Source organism: Fukomys damarensis, unplaced genomic scaffold, assembly GCF_012274545.1.
Source record: "Fukomys damarensis isolate Sample0158 unplaced genomic scaffold, DMR_v1.0_HiC HiC_scaffold_9, whole genome shotgun sequence".
In the NCBI taxonomy this organism is placed as follows: domain Eukaryota; kingdom Metazoa; phylum Chordata; class Mammalia; order Rodentia; family Bathyergidae; genus Fukomys; species Fukomys damarensis.
Genome location: NW_022900921.1, coordinates 51,081,301 through 51,102,599, shown reverse-complemented (window position 1 = coordinate 51,102,599; position 21,299 = coordinate 51,081,301). Strand labels below are relative to the sequence as shown.

Below are 21,299 nucleotides of genomic sequence, written 5' to 3'. Positions count from 1 at the left end.
AAACAAAAAAAAAAAAAAAAAAAAAAAAAAAAGAGAGAGAGAGAGAGAGAAGACTCCATTAAAAATGGAGATCTAGGGCGGGGGATTTAGCTCAGCGGTTCAGTGGCCTGTCTTGCAAGCGCAAGGACCTGAGGTCAATCCCCGGTACCAAAAGAAAGAAAAAATAAATAAAATAAAATAAAATAAAAATGGAGATCTACCAGTGATGGTTGAAGCTTGGAAGTAAAACGGAAAGTATGGGGTGGTGTGTGAACCGACATTTACAGTATTTTGTAAAATGATTAAAAATATTATGTTTTCCCTCCTGTTAAGAATTAAAACACTTTTATCTCTAACTCCTGATTTTACAATAGCATCTACAATATAATAAGAACTCAGAAAGTTGGAGTCAAGGAATCAATAATTAGTCATTATGGTCATTTTAAAAGAGAAAGGCTTTAATATAGCTAAAAAAATATATCCTTTCATGGTCTTAGGCATAGATTAAGAGAGAATTAAGAGAAACAAGATTATAGGACTTATGACCAAAAAAATTTAAAAATGGAGCACCAATTAGACCCTGAGTGGCATTTCCAATGCTCTGGCCAATTACGGCACCAGAAAGGATTGCAGGAGCCAGGGGCCACTACTCTGGGACTGTGCAATGTGAAGGCATCCTCCCAAGTGTCTCCAGTTCTCATCACCTAGCTATTGTCTCTGCTCTTCTTCTATCTTCATTTAGAGATCTATTAAGAAAGTAAATTTCTTGAACTTACAATCCCTGGTGAAGTGAAACTTCCTTTTATTTGCCCTAAAAAAATTCTTCTCCAAGCCTCAATGGGTGTCATGTCTGAAGCATTAGCCACTTCCCTTTGCTCAACTCCAAGAGCACCATTGTTTCCTGAGTTGCGTGCAAACTGCCTGGGAGAGCCTTCCAGGCCACCTGCAACCCCCACACTGTAAGAGTCTGCTTTGCTTTCCAGTAACTTTGTGAATTTTGGGGTCTGTGAGCAGGAATTGCAATTGTCCTCAACAGGCCTGGAGGTCTATCAGGTAGGCAAGAGCTTGCCCTGACCACAGCTACCCCCAGAGGGCCATAATGAGAACAAATTTCTATGGGAATCCTGGGAATCACTGCAAAATCACTGGTCCCACAGCAGTGATTAGCAAACCCTAATGTGCATCCTCCATCTGCTCCTCAGCAAAACTGTTTAGTCTAGCAAACATGAATCCAATAAGATCTATTTAGATTTCTCCGAACACAGCTTCCACAGTACCAATACCCCGCATTCCCTTTGGATGACATGGTTTGTCACAAGTCCCACTTCCTCTAGATACCCGCAGCTATCCAGAATTATACTGAGAATGTATTTGCTCAGGTATTTGTTATCTGCTCCTGCCACTGGAATATAAATTGTTTACTAAGTTCTTACTCACAAAACAGTGTCATCATACACATAACAAGTGCTCAATAGCTATTTGTTAACTGAGTCCAATCCATTTTCTTTTCTAAATAGTCCTCCAGATCTTGCACTGGATGAAATGTGCCTGTCCTCCAGGACTGTGCTTCCCCTGCAGCTTTCTCTAGGAGAAAGACCTCATCCAGATATGCCAGGTTCCATGTTATAATTTCTCCAACTTTTGTAAAATGTAAAACAGTTCAGACACACCAAAGTCCCAGTCCTCAGAAGTTCAGATCTTCCTATTTCTCTCTTTGTAACTTTCAGCCATGGGATTCCTGCTTATTCCTCCTATTTATTAATTATTTGGCACTTGAAATTTCCTCCTCTTTGTCCTAAACCTCAAGGATCCCAGATGTCTCCTGGGACCTCTCAGTCCTATTCTGCCCTTCTCATCCACTCCTGGGGTTACCCACTGCCTTGCCATCAGGTATAACCTTTCACCTCTAAAAAGTCCAAATGCAAGCCTTCTGTTCTCTGACCATAAATGATCTATCAGTCTGTTGGCTTGTACCAGAGTTTGAATCCAGTAGTTGCTAAGGTATATCTCCAACCATTCTTATTTTATTTTGAGGCGAAAATCTCACTAAGTTCCTCAGACTAGGCTTGAATTTGCAACCCCCCTGTCTGAAGCATCCTGAGTAGCTGGGCTTTTGGCATGCACCATTGCTCACAGCCAAATCCAGCAATCATCATAGCTTTTTCTCTGTCTCCTTTCCTCTCTTTTTTCTCACTCTATTATTTCCACTGCTTCTGTATTTCAGCTGTTCTAAAAACCTCTAGTCTTTTGACTTGTTCAATTCTGCTCAACATGCTCCTCTTTTGGAGGACTCTTCCTTCTAGTCATTGCACCATTTTTTTTAATTTTTAAAAATAAAATTTATTTTATTTTATCCCATTTCCTCCCTCAACTCCCCTCCCCTCGCTATGTACAAATGCTTTGTTTCGATTTTTTGCTCACATTACCCAATGCCTAATTCCTCTGCCTTCCCACTGCATTTCAGGCAGAACTGGATCAGCACTAGATCTTGGATTCTACCCCAAAGCCACTGAGCACCAATCAGCACAGTGGGCAGTGATAAGATCTGAAACCAACTGGCTTTTGTGGTTGCTTCACAACCCTTCCATGTTTCTGTACCTACTTGGCTACTGCATCTCTACACACATAAAAAAAAATTTGAAATCATCTCTTTATTCTCCTACTCAACCTCCACTTCCCTCACTTAGTGAGAAATTACAGAAGCAAGTAGAAGAGACTTTTTCAGTTCCCCATCAACCCACGTTAAAACTTGATGAATCTTTTATTTTTATCTTTTCCTTCTTCTTTCTCATCTGATAGAGGCAGGCACTCTTATCCTAGGCTAGCCATCTATGATTTTGCTTTGTGTCTCATTCCACCTCCTCAAATCTCTGGCATTGTCAATCATTCCCAAGTATTTAGTAAGCACTTCTGGGTGCCTGGATCCATGCTAAGGGCTCAGTATGCATGAGCTTGCTCAGGCATTCCCCAAACCCTATAAAATGATTGTTAATACTTTGCTTGCCCAAGCTAGTACATGGTAGGTGAAAAAAAAAAAAAAAGAAAAAAATCTGCGGTCTTTGTTCCATTATTACTAAACAAGATTTTATTTAGTCCTTATTCCATTTCTGCTTAGGTAAATCTGAAGCACAAGGGCCTGCTTTTTTCCTTATCATGCAAATAAATAATATACTTCTAGTGATAGTCTGCATAATAACAGGTGGACAAAAGAAAAGGTCTCAGCAGTTCAGAGAGTGACCTGTGGTCCCTCACAGCCTGAGTAGAAAGGTGATACTTCTGCAACACGAACTTCTTCAAAGAATTCATTTGAGAGGCACTAACTTAAGAACAGCAATAAGCTAGCACTTTTTTTGCCATGCACTATGAAGAGCAGAAAGAAGATCCATTGCTCTCATCAACTCTTTGGTTCTTGGTTAAAATTAATATGGGCCTGCAAGTTTTGGGACCAAAGAATTTTGTTATACACTGGAGGTTACAGAAAATGCTGTTATGTCCTGTAGAAATTTCCCTGAAAAAGAAATTTCTAATCTTAATTTGTCTTAATTGGCAATGTGTTGCTGTTGTGATTTTTAAAACATGCCCACAAATTCTTTGAGACTTTTCTCATTAAGAGATGGAGTCTAGTTTCCCTCCCTTTGAGCACAGGAGGGAATAAAGTAGAAATCATGTTGAATGACTTCTGAAACAAGGTCGTCAAGTTACACAGCTTTCACTTGGCTCTCTTTCCAGACATTCCCATAATGTATGGTCGAAAACTACAGTGAACACTTAAATTTAAAAACTTTATTATAATAAATAATACACTGCCATTAATCCTCTTTAAAATACTCCCCATGGTTTGAGGGAGACCGGAGGAGAATTGAGGCCTAATTGGCCCCCTCTGTGAGCACAAAAGAGAAAGGCTGCACTCAGGGGTGATTGCATAGTGTAGGGTCTAGGGAAAAGTCAAGACACATGAGGTTAAGTTATTAGTGTGTGTACTAATAGATATTGGAAATCAGATGATTTTTACAAGCTGTTTTTCTGTTAGATGGCCCTTGGCAGCAAACTTCACTGAACTTTTGATGGTCTCTCAGAAACACTCAGGAAAGAGGACTTCTAGAACCACTTCAGAAAGTAGCAAATATGATGGGATAAGTGTTTAAATTGATGGGCACTATTTTGAGGGGTTTAATAGCAATATGTCTTCTACCTGTAATAATTTTTTAAAACAATCACCATATATATTGCTCACATCACACAGAACCCAGTGGCCATATTGTGGGGAGGCCCTAGAGGCATGAAAAGGTATTTTGGCCAATAGTACCATTGAGGCCCCCAAAAGAGCCAGCATCAACCTCTAGGGCTCTGAATATGGGGACCTCCAGTCACCTAGGTCCCTCCCTTTCAGCCCTGTAGCCTATGCTGTGTGGAACAAAGATAAAATGTTCCTTTGGAGCCCTGCCCACTACCAGCATCATAAACAGAATAAATATTGTCTTCCTGTAGTTTTAAAAGCCACTAAATTCTTAGGGTGGTTAATTACACTAGAGAGATAAATTAAACAATTGCATTGAGAATAATACTGAAAATGCCCTTTCATATCTGTAAGTGAGAAGAAAATATTTCTTATTAAGTTTAAAGAAGGTCATTGGTACTTTTTCTTCCCAGATGCACTGGGAATAATTAAAAGCATATGACTTTTCTTTTATCATTTTTAAAGTTATGTAAACACACTGTCATAATGCAATTGACTCAGATGAGAAGAAGCAGAGTAAAAACTTGAATTCAGACCAGTGTACTCAGGAGTCCGTGAGCTTACCCACTAACCCATACTGCAGCTCTGCCCTGACCTTTCCAACCTGTCATTCTCCATGAACTCTTTCCTATCAGCATTTTCATTTGGTTAAACTTGTCCCATCACAACCACGCTCCAGCTGATACCTGGAAGCATCTATTTTAGAGGGCAGATGTGGTCATGTCACTCACCCTTCCTGAAATAATTCATGGTGACATCATATTGTCCTGCTAGAGACCAGGCCTTAGGCTCACCTTAAGGAACTTCACAATCTGGTTGTATTCTGCTGTAACCACAACATGGTTCCATGGAGCAAATTAGCAAAAGGCTTCCTTTTCTGGCTTTAGTCTCACCAGGTAGAAAGTCATTCAAAATACTGGTGTTTTTACTGCGAGATACTGTATAGGCAATTCTCAGAATATTGTCATAGTAAATATTTGTCTATGATATTAGAATGTGAGCGGTGTTCCCAGAGTTCTACAGTGTAAAACTTGCTGCACATGAAGGGTGCAGCAGCTTCACAATGACTTATATGCAGATATGAAAATGCAAAAAGCTTCTGTCCCTTAGTGCACAGTCAGGGGTCATGTGATAAAAATCCCAGCACTCTGGGAGGCTGAGTAGTAGGATCACAAGCTCAAGTCTAGCCTGGGCAACTTAGTGATTTAGCAAAAAACCTATCTCAAAATTTAAACATGTTTTAAAAGAACTGGAAATGTAGTTCAAATTGTAAGACTTAAAGTCTCACTTCCACTCCACGGAGCATGAACAGCCAAAAAGGCCTCCACAGTGCTGGGCCCTAACACCCAGCGAGGCTCCGGGAGCTCCACCAAGAAATGAGAAACCCAGGAAGGAACACACCAGGCTAGATGGTAAATAGACCTTTATTAGTCTGGCCAGATGGCACTCCCGGAGCCAGGTAGCTCAGAGAGGCAACTGCTCAGGGGCTGAGGTAATTTTTATAAGGTTTTTCCAAACAAAGAGTCAGGGAATTCACAGAACAAGACTGTAAACACATTGCTTATCTTATGCAGGAAATGTTCTATGGTCACCTTTTGTCAAACCATTTGCCTCTGGGCCTGCTGTTAACCAAGGTAGCAATTAGCATATGAAGAATGGAGTCACTTTAGCTTATTCAAGTCTTACAAAATCAAAGGACCTGGGTTCAACCCTCAATCTCACACACACACACACACACACACAGAATGTTGATAATAGGATCAGCCTCTACCTACTGCCTCTACCATGCAGGGTGCATGCAAATCTCTCTATGGCACTGACATTCCCTTGTCAAAAATCTCTTCAGAGCAAGAGGGCCCTTCCCTTTGGTCAAGCGATTGGCCTAGGAAGTACCATCCTTAATGTACAACCAAGCTATACCCAAAGAGAGAGACTCAACTTTGTGAACAGGAAAGGAGGTAGCATAAACCTTAAACATTTACCCTAAAAAACCACACTCCTGCCCCCAGACTAGCCAGCCCTGGGCAAAGCATCTTCTGTCCTAAAAGGGACCTAACCCATTGGTTTTCATGCCTCTTGTGTTAGGAGATGTAAATTCTCAGAAAAACAAAATCTTATTTGTTTTTCTATTTAGTTTTTCTTTCTTGGGGTGGAGGAGTAGTAACCAGTGAATAGCCTCTCATAATGAAGATGATTTTCCATGATCTTCTGTGACTAAGGAGCCTCAGCCAAGAATGACATGTTGAATCACATCTATGGCACATGGTTCCTTAGAGGAGGGTTATGTTTTGATCTTTGACTTCCTGTTTTAGTTATTCCCTTTTTGTCATGGAAACCGACACATACTGAGCGTCATGCACCCAGATTGGGATATAACTTCTGTGAGGCTGACTCATACCTTATAACAGGTGGCTTATGTCTAAATCATGTGACAAGCACATCTTAAAGAGAAATTCTATTTATTCAGCATCAGTGGCAGAAATACTGGTAAGGAAGGTGAAGTTCTATGGATGCTGGGACTCTTCAGGCTTTTTCTAAGAATCACCTTGAGGCTTCCTTGAAATTTAGGTTCCTGGGTTCAGCACCACAATTTTGTGTCAACCACAAGTTTCCAAGAAACTTCATTTTAAAATATCACTCAGCTAATCTTGATATAGAAGAGAATTTATGAACCTCTAAAGCTCCGTGCTGTCAACAGTGGGAGCAGCACGCCAGGGGTATAGGATGTGAAGGGGCAACAGGAATAGTCCTGGATCAAGGTGAGCCTGTTCTTGAGAATACCTCTGACAGCAGCTTTTGGTCTTCCTCTCAGATTGCATCTGTGTCTCAGAATCATTCAAGGTCCATAATTATGCTTTCTGTTTGTGCTCAACACTGAATTCAGGCACTGGGAAAGAAGGAGGGGTAGGCTTGAAAGTGCTTGAAAAAGCTGGAAAGTTAAACTCTATACAAATCTAGCACACAACCTAAAGTGCGATTCCACACATACGCTATCTCAGCATCCATGGAATAGAATACTGATTGCATGACTGCTGTGGATACCAAAACCTGTGGATGCTCAAGTCCTTTATAATGGCATAGTATTTGTATATGACCTATGTACATTCTCCCATATACTTGAAGTCATCACTAGATTAGTTACAATATGTAACATGATGTGTATACTATGTAAATAGTTGCTATACTGTATTGTTTAGGAAACAATGATAAGAAAAACATCTGTACATGTTGCTTACAGATGCAGTTTTTAAAATATCTCAATCCACAGTTTGTTGAATTTATGAATGTAGAGATCACAGATATGAAAGCCCAATGTGGACCAACAAGCACATCTGAAAGAGACATAGGAAAGGGACAAAAAGAAATGAATGAAACAGCAGAAATCCTTTTTCATACTATTATTAGCAAAAGCACCACTGGCGAGTTCTTGTGGGGCAGAAGGGATTTCTGAGATTCAGGACCCATTTCCTGGTCCACAAACCCTTTGTTTTCTAATGTTTCTACTTAGATAAGCCCCTCCAATTTAGCCTTAACTCCAACTTGCCTTAACCCCTGCCCTCCTTCTCTGCACTTCACTTCCTCTGCCAGCCCTTTGGAGGGCTGACACTCTCCCAGTCAGCAGGAACAACACTAAGCAAGATACACCCAAAGGGTCTTGGGTGCGGATGACGTCCCCCTCCTGCATCAGGAGCACAAGTACAGCAGCCCACTGGTTTCTGCACCCAGCCTGGGTGCTTCTCACTGGGTTTCTAGGTAAGATGAACAGGAGTGATTGACAGGATGCTGAGTCATCTTCAGAGGCTTTCAACACACACACACACACACACACACACACACACACACACACACACCTGTTTGAGTTCATGCCCAGAGTTTACTAAGATTAAATTACATGTGTGAGATTCAGTCTTTATGTATGAACCTTTAACGAGGTTCAAGTAGGGGATCGAAACTATTAAAGTACAGGCCCTGAGATCTACATGTACTCTGGCCTGGAGCTTTAGAGATTTCCCAGATCTTTGTTATTTTATTTTATTTATTTATTTTTTTTAGTACTGGGGATTGAACTCAGGTCCTTGCACTTGCGAAGCAGTGGCCGGAACCACTGAGCTAAATACCCGGCTGTTATTTTATTTTCTGCTTCTCTCAGATCTCAGAATTGCGAAGCAGTGGCCGGAACCACTGAGCTAAATACCCGGCTGTTATTTTATTTTCTGCTTCTCTCAGAACAGTGGAAGGATGTTTGATGCTGACATGTTGCCCACATTCAAGTGGATGGAGGAGAGTGGTCTCCTGGCCTCATTTGTGCTACCTGTACTGACTGGATAGATTGATGGATGGATGGATGGATGGAGAGTTTACACAGCAATGTCAGACTTTCTTGTAAAGGCACCATAAAATGACGTGCATGAGTATACTTTTAGGAATAAGTCAGCCCAGTTTTATCCTCCTCTTCTCCCATTTGTTCACAATGACATTGGGCACAAATTCATCACAGCTTTCCCTTCAAGAAGTAGCATCTATTTCCCCACCCATTTTCCCTTGAATCCAGCTGGCCTTACTAGTGTTTTAACAGGATACAGCAGGGGTGATTAAATGAGCTCTGGAGCCAAGGTGTTAAAAGATTTGCAGCATTCATCTTTCTCCTTTAAAAAAGCAACACTAAAATTGTCATATAAAGACATCAATCCAGTCTACTGGAGGATGAAAGGACACCTAGAGCAGAGCCAAGGCCCCCAGCCACTAGCCAGTTCCAATCACCAGCTATGTGGTTGAGACTGCCATGGACCCTTCAGCCCAGCTGACTCTGCAGCTGAATGAGTGCACTCTGGAACAACAGCAAAGGACCCACCCAGAGAGCCCACAGAACCATGGCAAATGATAAATTGTTGCTGCTGTAGGTTTGGGGTTGGTTTGTTATGTGACAACGGGTAACTGAAGATACCATGCAAAGTGGGAGTCTAGAAACTCCATATCCTCCTCCACCCCTCTTTCTGGGGCTCAGATTTTTTTTCTCCTATACTTCCACCAGCTGTCACAGTCCTTCTTGATGAATTTGGAGGGGTGTCCTAGTGCTCTTCTCCAAACATCCTGAACTCCAAGTTGATAACTTTGAGAATCCAAGTGGGGCTTCCTATGGATGCTGCTTATAAAGGTCTTACTAACCAAAAGTTCTCCCAATTTACTTGTGTATTTATTTCTTCGTTTATTGGGAAAAAGCCACTGAGTGTCTGACACACATCACAAACAACTATACATGCTGGTGATATATAAACAAACAGAGCAGGCCAAAACTGCTGTACTGTGGGGCTTGCATTCTCATAGAAAGTAAAGGAAAAAAGCACACTAAGAAAAGAATCTAGGCCTGGTGGCACACACCTGTAATCCCAGCACTCTGGGAGGCTGAAAGGATCACAAGTTTTTATCCAGCCTGGGAAATTAGTAACTTAGTCGATCAGCAGACAAACAGATAAGGAAAAAATGATATTTACACACAATGGTGTACTACTCTGCAATAAAGAGGAATAAACTTGGATCATCTGTGAGAGAATGGATGCATCTTGAGACCATAATGTTAGGTGACATAAATCAGACGCACAAGCTTATATGTCACATGGTTTCTCTTTTATGAGAAACCAATAAACAAAGAACAAAATAAAAGATAATAGGAAGTAGGGAGATAAATCTTTCCCAATAGGATTAAGAGATGGAGGGAGGGGAAAGGAGAGGAAAAGAAGGGCATGAAAAAATAATTAAAATGTGTATATACATGTATCAGCTCCCTGCAAGGAATGCAATCATTATATACTGAAAACAGGTAGTAATAAAAATGTTTAAAAATTTAAAATTCTTTAAAAAGGGCTGGGGGTGTAGCTCAGTGCAAGGGCCCTAGGTTCAATCCCTAGTTCTGAAAAAATAAATAGTAAAAAACAAGTCAAAGAGTATGTTAAGATGAAATAGTACTCTGAGTGACTTAGGAGTGCTGAGATTTCAGGGGGTTCATATTGCAATTTTAAATGAGGTAATGAGGGGACTCACTGAGGGAGTGAGCCATGTAGATAATTGGGGAACAAACCTTCCAAACAGGGGGCTGGTACAGAGGTGGAGGGGAAGGGGTGGGCCATGGTGCCTGGAGTGTTTGTCTTTGGAGAACAGTGGTGCCAGTGTGGCTGAAGCAGAGAGAGTCAATGAGAGAGGCACATGGGGAGATCAGAAATAACCCCTTTTCCCAATTAAACCTGTCAGCATTTGCTGGGAAGTATTCCCTGGACCCAGTCTGTAAAATACTTAGCCGGGAGATGCCTGTGTCTGTCATCCTCACATGCAGACAAGCTCATGTAATCACTGCTGCTTTTGTACCTCAGGTGCTAAGACTACGGTCCCTCAGAAAATGTCTGAGCTCAGTGATGTCCCAAAGTAGAACTCAAAGCCCCCAGTCTCCTTCGTCTGATTCTATAAGCAGAACATGGGCAAGGGTGTCCCTGGAGAGTAAGAGGGGCTGAGTGTGTGGGAAAATAATTCACAGCTGCATTGCTGGCACGAGGAGGAGAAACCAGGTTCACATATTGTGAGAATGTGTTTTATATCTATATTGCAGCTTAGACTCCAAATTCCCAGAGGGTAGGGCTGATGTCTCTCTGTCAAGGGGCCACTAAAAATCTTATCAGCAGGAAGCAGCACATGAGTTTCCTGAAATCTTCACTGTTTCAGAAGGACAAATCTATTATAAGTGAGGCAGAGACTTGGGGAAGGACACACTGGCTGACACAAGGGGACATGAAACATTCAAATTCATTTACCCTGATTACTCACACAACTGACTCTCAAAAAGGATGAAATTGATCTCTGTCACCATCTGCAGCCCAAAATCTGCACTACAAGCTCTCATCTCAAAATCTGGCTTTTAAGGCAGACTAGATTTCTCTGGGAATAAATAGATTTTTTAAAAATCATAAAGAACCCTCTTAATTAAGCAAATGTGAAATCAAACCAGAAATGTATTCAAATAAGCTGAATTCCAATGCTTTGGTTCAACATGTTAACTTTTCTATTTATGCTCATTACACTCATTTCTGTCAAATTCATTCAGGAGACACTGTAGTTGTGTTTTAGAAAAAGACATTCAGGAAAATGTGATGTTCATTAGGGTCTTGTTTACTTTTCTTCGCTTGCATTTTCCCTTCCTAACTCTGGGTCGACTTCCCAAAAACTGACATATCCTGTGCGCCCTCTGTGTTTGTGTAAATTGTTTGGAACAGTTGTTCACGGGAGCTAGAGAGTCGTTCAGGTTGGGATCTCCAGATGAAAATTTGGGCTAAAGGAAAGTGTGACTTGATTGCGAATCCTGGTTGTAATGGTTTGGAGAATGCAGATCTAGAAGACCCTGAATATACTGCCCCCTTGAATAAAGTTGTTCCAAAGCTTCATGGAAGAAAGATGAGCCTCTCTCCAAATCAACTGCTGCCTAATATCTGGAGCCTGTTTGTGAATGTGCACACACCCTGATGTGTATGCACAGCACACACATTCATTCATGCACATGTGCACACTATACACACATGCACACACACACATGGGTACACGAATGCACCTTCCCCTCCCTCTGAGCTCCCTGGTCTGCCTGACTGAAGATTGCCACACTGTGTTCCAATCACTGGTTCACCCTGTTCCCAGACCCACCAGTCCACTCTGAGATGTAAACAGTGAATAAGGCCAAAGCATGCCTCTCCTTCATAGTTATATAATTATAATCTCTTGTGGCCTGGTTACAGAGTTAAGGCTTCTCTAGGAAAGAGAAGGAATTTGAAAGACAAGCCTTGGCTACTTCCATTTATTATTTTTAAATCCCTACCACCACAACGTTTTATCCTTATCTCTATCGGAGACCTGCAGAATTTGGTTTTGTTTTGTTTTATCTTATAGTACTGGGGAACAAACCCAGGGATTTAGCACATGCTAGGCAAACACTCTACCACTAAGCTACACTCCCAGCCCCAGACCTTCGGAGTTTGAATCAAAGAACTTGCATGCCATTTGGAAGGTCTCCCTACTCATTTATGAAGCAGTCAATAAATATTAGCTTTTATCTATAAAGTGTAGCCCTATAACCTATACTGTGTGTCCTTGAAGAACTGGGAATGTATCTTTGAAGTCTGTATGTTCTCTTCCTCCGCCAAGCACAAACACAGATATAGTATATATTAGATGCTCCAAATGTTTTCATACTTATTTAGAGAACCTGATCTGGTTTGGGGTAAGGCTAACTAGTAGGAGGAGGCCTGATCATGCCTGAGTAATCCATGGGCCCAGATCACAAGTGGAGGGTCAGCAAAAATGAGTGATCATATGTTAAAATAATTAATTGGGAGACTAGTAGGCGGAGATGACTCTAAAGCCTTGCATTCAGCAAACTAAAATGCAACTCAGTGAATTGTCATAGCCTAAGAAAATGAAACTTTAGATTAACCAACCAGAAACTACCAATTAACCTCTAATTAGAGTCTTTACCAATCAGAAACCACAAGCTTTAACTAGGGATTTTCCTTTTAACCAAGGTTTCCTTCTCTTGGTTCCCAAACACCTCATAAAAATATACCACACACACACACACACACACACACACACACACACACACACAGGATCCTTCATCAGAGCCCTAAATAATTTGCAGTTTGGCACTGCCTGAGTCATGAATCATTCAAATCAACTCTTTAAAGTTTCAGAATGCTTACACTTCTCTTTTAACGCCACAGCGAAGGAAATGAGCTGGCCATGGGAAGAGGAAAGAGGGGCCAGGCTGACTGCAGCACCAGATCATCAAAGCTGAGCTGACGTAGTGCCAGACTGAAGACAGGTGGAGGTGGAGGGGAGGAGGAGGAAGCCAGGATGAGCTGATGCCCTGCTAGCACCTGAGCCCAACAATGATCACAAGGGCCCCAATTTAAAATTTCCACTCCTGCTTGAAATAGGTCCTCTAGGTGTTCCAGATATTGTCTAAACTCTGAGCGGCCCCCACCCATCTTCCCATCTTAATTACCAGCAGTTCCTCAGTCACAAGTCTTGGCACCTGCCACATTAATGACTCATGACACCTTACATGTGCCTGGAGCTCTCCTCTATTGCACCTTTCTGAGTTCTTATTTTTGGCTAGCATGTTCATCCCTGTGTTCTTTGCCTGGAAAACACTTTTTTTTTTTTTCCTTTGTGGCCCGGATCAGATGCCCTTTCCTTTGTAAAGCAAAGGCAGCTCCACCTCTGTGCTACAATGGCACTCTTCTACCTGCGACTGTAGCTCCCTTACTTTGTATCATAAACATCCAACCAGAACCAAGTGGTTTGTTCCACCAATCCATTTAAGATTTTGTATTTACTTAGCACTCATGGAAAGAACCCAAATATGTCAGCAGCCATGAAACACATCACGTCTCTCCTCTGCTTAAAGCCTTCCCGTAGCTTCTGTTGGCAACAAATACACAGAAGGCCTTCCTCTGTCTTCCAGGCACCACCCAACCCAAGCTGGATGACCCTGCTCACTTTCCAACCCTTTCTTGCTCTCCAGGCAGCAGCTGGTCTGGCCTTTTGCTGCTATTTGAACACACTGGCTCTTTTCTGTATCTTGAACAGTGCATTTAGGGAGGCATTCCTGGCAACAGATCTCTTTCCAGATCACTCCTGGCCCCAGTTACTTCCTGTCCTTTAGCCTCAGCCCAAAGAGTCCAAAACACGGGCACTGACCACCCTATCTGATTTTCCATTTAACACTTCCTGTCTTCACTTTCTATTGCATAAACTGCCCTTATCTGTTTCCTTGCTTGTTTATTTGCTTGTTCAGTGTTTTTTTTCCACTTAGTGGCAAGCTGCGGGAAAGTCTGGCTTTTCCCCCTATCCATCCCAAGCTCATGGAGTACAATAAATATTTGTGGAGCGAATTGGGGTCAGATGTGCGAGGGGTGAGCTTGAGCTCCAAAATGTGTATCCTATGTGAACTTTGGCAAGTTATTTCAGGTCTCAGTTTCCTCATCTGCCAAGTGGAAATGAGAACACTTGCCTTGCAAGGTCAGACTAAGGAGAATGACACAGTGTTCTTCAAGGTTCTGACCATAGCGAGACTTGGAACGTCAGGAGGATGCTGAGGAGTTGATGACAGAGCCCACCCATCTTCTGTGCCCTGAAGCAACAGGTTGCCTGTTCCAACTTAGCCTGCATAGATTCACAAAGTGGAGGAGGAGTAGGGCTCTGAGAACAAATGTCATTTCTCATTGCAAACTCCCAGCTGCTGAGATCCAGCCTGCCATTCCCAGGTGTGACAAGTCACCTCAACTCAGGGGCTCCAATAGTGGCCTTGAATTCAAAACATGCAGGGAAGCTGTGGGTGGCTTTTGAACAAGAATTTTCCAGGTCACCCACGCCTCTTGCATAGAACACTGCACACGGGGCCACCTGAGGCCCAGTAGCACTCTCCTGTGTCTGATGTAACAATTACCATGAACTTAGAGGCTTAACACAAGGCAAGTTTATTTTTGTACCATTCTGGATGTTAGAAGTCTGTAATGGAGAGCCATACTCCTGGGGAGGCTCTGGAGGAGGATCTATTCCTTTGCATTTTCCAGGTTCTAGAAACTACCTACATTTGTTGGCCCATGATTTCTTTCTCCTTCCTCAAACTTAGTAGCAAAGCATCTCCCAGTCTTCTCTGTATCCTGCCTCCAACTCATGGACACTTGTGATTACACTGAGCCTGCCTGGATAACCCAGGACACCTAACATCACATTTGCCAAATCCTTTTTGCTGTGTAAGACAATATAGTCACAGATGCTGGGGATTAGGATGCTAACATCTTTGATGGGCTATTCTGCCTATCAATGACCCTGAGTAAGATGTGCTGGTTTGGGGGACCAGGTGGGAACTCAGTCTCCCTTGTCCTTACCGACTCTGTTCGAAGTAGAACTGAGTGCGGGCTGAGGGCTCACTCTCCTTGGAGAGCCGTATAGGCTGTTGGGGCTCATCTGGGCCACACAGGAACCAGCCAGGACAGGCAGCAGCCTCGAGCCTGAAGGCAGATCCCAAGCTGCTCTGGAAGAAGGTGAAGCGGGTAGCCTGTTCACCTCCCTTGTATAGATCTTCAATGTTCACATCCTGTGGGAGAAGGTGGTGGCTGCAGCATGAGCCTGCTGAACAGGACAGCAGCCCTAGAGGACTCAGCAGAGTAGGGCTTTACCCACGGATATGCCTTCTGCAGGTTCCAGAAGGAAAGGGGCTTGGTGCTGGATACAAAGGGAGATGTTGTAAACCTGAGGGAGGGGGATACTTGGCCCTGGCCAGGAGCTCACAGATGGGTGCAATGTGCCCAAGCATCCAGGGGGTCAGGCTGGGTCTGTGGTAGTACTTCCCAGAATGGGGAGGGATTATTTACCTCTAACTTCAGGGAAGGTCCCTCTCTTGTCTCCACACATCCCAGGCAGCGACTCCCTCCCTGGATTCCTAAGAAGATAGGGACCTTGGTGCGGTCCAGACCTCTGTTAGGAAGTATGCAGATCTTCTCTGGGAGGAAAGAGAGAAGAGGCAAGAGAAAAGGGGAGGCTAGGTTGCAGGCTTTTGGCAAGTGAAGGGCAAGTAGGAAGGAAGAGGGCCTGGGCATACCTGGCCTGGCTTGGCCCCTGCCTGCAGGCTGCAGGGAGACTAGGACTCCACAGGTGTCAGACGCCCTCCCCGGGATAGGCAGCAACTAATGACTGTCTCGTCTCTTTGTCATAGGACAACAGCTGAGGGAGAGTAGGGGAGTGAGTAGAATGTTGGACAGGCCTAGGGAGAGGCCCCTAAAGCTCACCTGCATTGCAGCTGTCAGCATCAGGATCTCCCACCAGAAGCTGGTCATCTCTTATGTACAGAATCTTCTGGTCAGCATCTCTGATTCTGGAAGAGTAACAGTGCTGCTAGCCTACCTCCCTGGGTCACTGCCAAGCTCCAACGATTCTAGCCCCATGTTGTAAGCCATCACACTGGTCATTTGGGGGAGCTTCTCTCTTTAACGGGTGAGGAGAGGAACACCACTCCCCCAGGAGCAGGTAAAGACCAGGTTAGACTGAGGTATAGGAGGCCTCCTGGGGTTGTCTTTCAGATGTTTACAGGAGGGAAGGGACCAACCCCTTCCAATAGAGGGGTTCAGAAAGTTTTCCCAGCTTTCTAAGAAGTTCCCAAGGTGACCTTTATCCCAGATTTTCTGGGCCTACCCCACTTTTCATAAATGTTTATTCTTTGTAATAAAGAAACTAAGTGAGCATACAATAAAGTGTGATTACTTTTCAGACCTTTTAAAGGCTTTGTAGGAGAGAGTTCACGAATCAAAAAAAAAAAAATCCCAAACATTCTATGTCATTGAAAGTATCCAACACAGCTGCCACCCACTCTAGGCGGGGTAGGGCTGTGCTCTGGGTGAACCAAATACAGGACATCCGCAGAGAGCTAATCACTGGGGGTGGCTGTGGTTCTAATGACCAGCCTGGGAGGATAAGCACATGCTGGGAAGCTGGGGAGAAACCATGGTGAGCACATAGACCATCAAAATAGTGCAGATTATGAGGTCAGTTACCAGGCTAGTTTCAAAGATAACCGTCAGCTACTCTCAGGGCCTGAGGAGCTCTCAGTAACTTTGAGGCTCAATATTTGGACCAATGCCACCACCTCCAGGAGATTTTTCTCTCTTGGTAATAGCTAGTTATAATACCTTTAGCTAATGACTTCATATTTCCAGCAGGTTCACTTGTATAATAAAAACAAAGGTATGAAAGATACTGGGCTTGCCAAATGGCATTCTCCCTCAACCCCTGACAGATGGGATTTTACAACTCACTCCCAGCACTATCCTTTTTTGGAGACCAGTAAATGATAGCAAAGGATGAAGGTCTCATATGAGGCCAAATGCAAATAAGAGTTGAAAGCCTGGACTGGGAATAAGGACCACAAGGCTACTATCTAGATGCTGTCACTGGGATTGAGTATTATCTCTGTGTTTCCATAGAGAGGCGGGTGCAAAAGCAGAGGACTTGGAGTCTGATCTCTAGCTCTGTCTTTTGGTAGCTGTGCCACATGGAGGAAGTTATTTAACTTTTTTTGAGATTCTCTTTCCAGATTTATAAAATGGAGTTAGTCATGCTCCTTGTACAGATATCTTGGAATAGAAATAGGTGGTAGAATGATGGATGCCACGACCACTCCAGTGGAGTCTGCGTGACAATGCCAGTCACCTGGCAGAAACCAGACCCGAGGTATCGTCCCCACGGGGTTAAGCCTCCTGGAAGTCCTTGGCACACACCGCATGCGAAGTCAGCCGTGAAGAGAATAGCTGGCCTCTCTGCCTGCAGTTTAGGGACATTGGGTTCATTTATAATTCTGTTCTATTTTGTCTTTATTACTATTTGTTCATTATCTGTAGAATTGTATTCTGGGCCCAGGAAAGATCAGGAACAATTAGATGTTCCTAGAGATGGGGAGGTGTTGGGGCACAAGAGGACGGGCGGCCAAAGTGCTGACCCTGAGCCCCGGACTGTGAAGTCCTGAAGGTGATCCTGAAGGTGACATGCTGAAGCCAGTCCTTTGTTTTACAAACTTCCCCTTCTGACTGCGTATAGGTGTGGTCTTACCTTGACCTTGTGGTCTTAGCTTTTACAGCACAGTTGTCTATCTTTCTCATGCCTGCTTGTGACTGAAATCACTCTTGAGGTGTGCCCTTGAAACTAGTATATATACACCTAGAGTTAGAAATAAAATTGCAGCAGCTACTACCTTCACTACTCAGTGCTGTGTGGTTTCTGACTGTCGCCGCCGAACCTGCTCCCACCTTTCTGAAGATCCCTGTTCTCCTCGTGAAATCCAGTCTTTGCTCCCCTACGGTCGGTAGCAGATGGATATTTGGAGACACTCAGGAAAGAGAGCTATTGTTATTGTGCTGATGGCAAACCATAATTATGGGTCATTTCAGATTTCCACAATGAGAAGGAGCCTACCCCTCTGACTCAGCTTTCTTTACTTCTTTCTATGTGATCCTTAGACCCCCTGATTGAGAAATGGGGTCATACCAGAATGACTTACATGTAATATCTTGCCATGGGGAGTGAGCACATTCCTGCAATAAGGGTGTCTGGTCTTCACTAAGGGGAAAAAGAAAAAGGCTATTAGAGAAGGCAAAGAGATGGAGCAGGAGACAGAATTACCCAATTACAGGATGCAAAAGCCACTTACTTATAATCAGGCTGCCAGAATCCACCATGGTTTCCCCCACTATCAAACTCCAGGCAGCTCTGCCTCTCCCTCACTTGGGAGCAAGTGAAGCCAGAAGGAGTATGAGCCAGAATAGGTGCCCTGTGTCTACTTCTAGGAAACTAGAGGACATGTTCCGCCAAATAGCTTACATGAAACACCTTCCTGGCTGAGAGTGAGGTAGACTATGATCCATCCTCACAGTTTTGAGGGTAAACTCAGGGTGGTTCCAGCCTGACCCAAAGGTTGCTACACTCTGATTCTCCTGTCTTGCAAAGAGTGAGTTTTCAGGGGGAAAACAGCATTTCTAGGAGGAGCAGATGGGTCTTTCCAGAGAGTTAGGAAGCATCATTCCCTGAGATGGAATCACTTTGCAGAGAGTGTTAAGAAGAGCCTATCCAAACTCCGGTTCTGTTCCAGGTAGAAAACACAGGGTATAGAAACATGTGTTTCTGAGGGTAAACAATCTAAAATGATTCTGCTCCTCCCTAGTGGATTATCCTAATCAAGAGCTCTTCCTTAAAATGCTCCCCGCTTCCAGAAAAGCCAATCCAGAATGCAATGTGGAGAGAAACCCAAAACCAATCAGAAAACAGAACCAAAAAAAGTAAATGTAAGGATGAATACTGAATAGATCTGATTCTCACTAAGAAATGGAAAGAGAAAAAATATGGAAGAAAGAAAATAAGAGACAGGAGATGAGGAAGAGTGGGAGGAAAGAAGAGGGGAGGGAATATGGCTCTTTGAAAGAGGCAGATTAAGAGGAACAGGTTGATGCTGACAGCAGTTCAGGTCCCCTTAGCATTGGCATATGTGGCCTAGCTGTTCAAAGAAACAGGGCTCTAGCTAAAGTAGCTTTTAGAACAGGATCTGCCACTGTTATCTTGGACAAGTCATTTTCTACACTAGGGCCTTGAGGCAGCTCAAGAGTAGGTGAGAGTGAAAGGTAACAGAGAACTGAAAAATGCAGAAGGATGGATGTTGGTTTTCTGAATCAAAGTTCCAACATATACTTTGTGACTGTGTGCATTGCTCTAATTCCAAAGAAAAATAATTGACTTCCTAACATTTAAAGATGTTCACTGTATTACTTTTTATAATACTGTGACTTTGGAAACAACCTAAATGTCAAATAGACAACTGATTTTAAAAGTATGTCAAATTCAAAAGGGAAAAGAAAAAATATGTGAAAAGGAAAAATGTGGAATCAATGTCTTTGTAAACAGGGAAGGGTGGAAGGGGTGAAGGGAGGGCTGGGGAAAAGGGGAAAATAAGAATCAAGATAAGTCATGTAAAGGTACAAGATCCTAATGATGAATGTAACTGTACTGTATACCTAAAATGTACTGATAAACAATAAAGATAAAAAGTATGTCAAATTGAGAAGATATATACATTAAGTTGATATTACAGAATATTTTATGGCATTTTCTCAATAAAAACAGAGCTTGTGAAAAACAAATACATTATCACCCCATTTAAATCCACATACATTGAAAGACATACATAGAAACAGTTACATTACAGCACCTATTTATATCTGACAGTATTATGAGTGATATTTTAACATTCTTAACTCTTCTCAGGATGAATATTAATTTCCTTTTCTACATAAAATTAATTTTAATTTCAAAAAAATTGGAAAAGTTCCATTAGCTTTGTTGGCTCCCAAATTTGACTGTTCTTCTGAATCCCATAGGGAACTCTTTAAATATTATTTCTTGGGCCGAAGGTTCTAATTCCAGTGATGAGATAGGCACTGGTATGCTAACTTAGTTCTCATTCACAAGTACAGACTCTGGCTCCCTAGGTCTGGGACCTGGACCAAGACCTTGCAGTTTAAACATGCAACCAAATGCTGTTAATGCTGCTGGCACCTGGGTCACACTCTGAGTAACAAAGGAATAGCTGATCCCCTGGACCATGTATCCAATGGCCTTTGTGCAAGCCCATGTGATGTGTTCCCACTAGACCAAACTTTTGAGGCTCTCTTGGTTGTGGCAGCAGAAGTGTAGGCAGCCTGGGAGCTGTGTTGAGACCCAGGAGAGGCAGACAAATGGAGAGCTCTGTGTGAAATGAAACTAGGCAGGCAGGCTGATGGCTCTCAACCATGGTCAGTGTCAGCTCAAAGAACCAGCAGAAATTTAGTGGTGATGTAATTGAGCTGTGTCCTCTAGACTCTAGAAAATCTTATTCTGACACAGCTAAACTTCAGTGTCTTTCCTAATACTCCCATATCACTCCCCCTCTCCCTGGGTTTTTGCTGGATTGGAATGGAATGAGTAGGAGTGAGAAACTGGAATCCTGCTGCTGGCCATCTGCCAAGGTCCTTCCCAATGTCCCCACACACACCCTCTCCAAAGCCCTCCCTTCCACATTGGTCCTCAGTGACTTTCCACTGGGCTTTGGCCTATTGCTCACTCCTTCCTCTGACTTCTCCCTGGATGTGGCAGTGATTACCATCTTGGTCTAATCCTTCCCAAGCCCAGCCTGAGCATCCTACTTTATCCTCAGCAGTCTATAGGACATCTCCTCTAGACCTGACCATCACACTCAATCAAATACATCTAAGGTTAGGATAAATATTTTCTACTCCTCTAAATTTGCTTTATCCCTCTCAACTTATTCCTCTCAACTTCATTCCTTTCACTCCTGAAGTATTTTTTTCATCAGTGACATTCAAAACCTGAGATATAGAGAAAATCTTTGTTATATGTCTGCTCTGTCACTGTGTGTTCTCAATCTTCATTCCAACTGAGTTAATTTTCTATTTTTCTACCTTCAGTTCAACCCAATCTATGTGAAGCACTTGAAACTCATTTTCTA

The 21,299-nt window shown here is 42.9% G+C and overlaps 1 protein-coding gene across 1 annotated transcript; it reads right to left on the bottom strand.

Annotated features, from left to right (window-relative positions):
* Nucleotides 1-7,062: 7,062 nt before the first annotated feature.
* On the bottom strand, nucleotides 7,063-21,299 carry Il1f10 (interleukin 1 family member 10). Its single transcript, XM_010639489.1, has 6 exons — nucleotides 21,253-21,299; nucleotides 18,306-18,364; nucleotides 16,045-16,130; nucleotides 15,631-15,758; nucleotides 15,145-15,353; nucleotides 7,063-7,103 (listed from the first exon to the last, which is right to left on the bottom strand). Exons 2-6 carry the CDS (start codon nucleotides 18,335-18,337, stop codon nucleotides 7,097-7,099), a joined length of 462 nt encoding a protein of 153 aa, XP_010637791.1. The 5' UTR covers nucleotides 18,338-18,364; nucleotides 21,253-21,299; the 3' UTR covers nucleotides 7,063-7,096.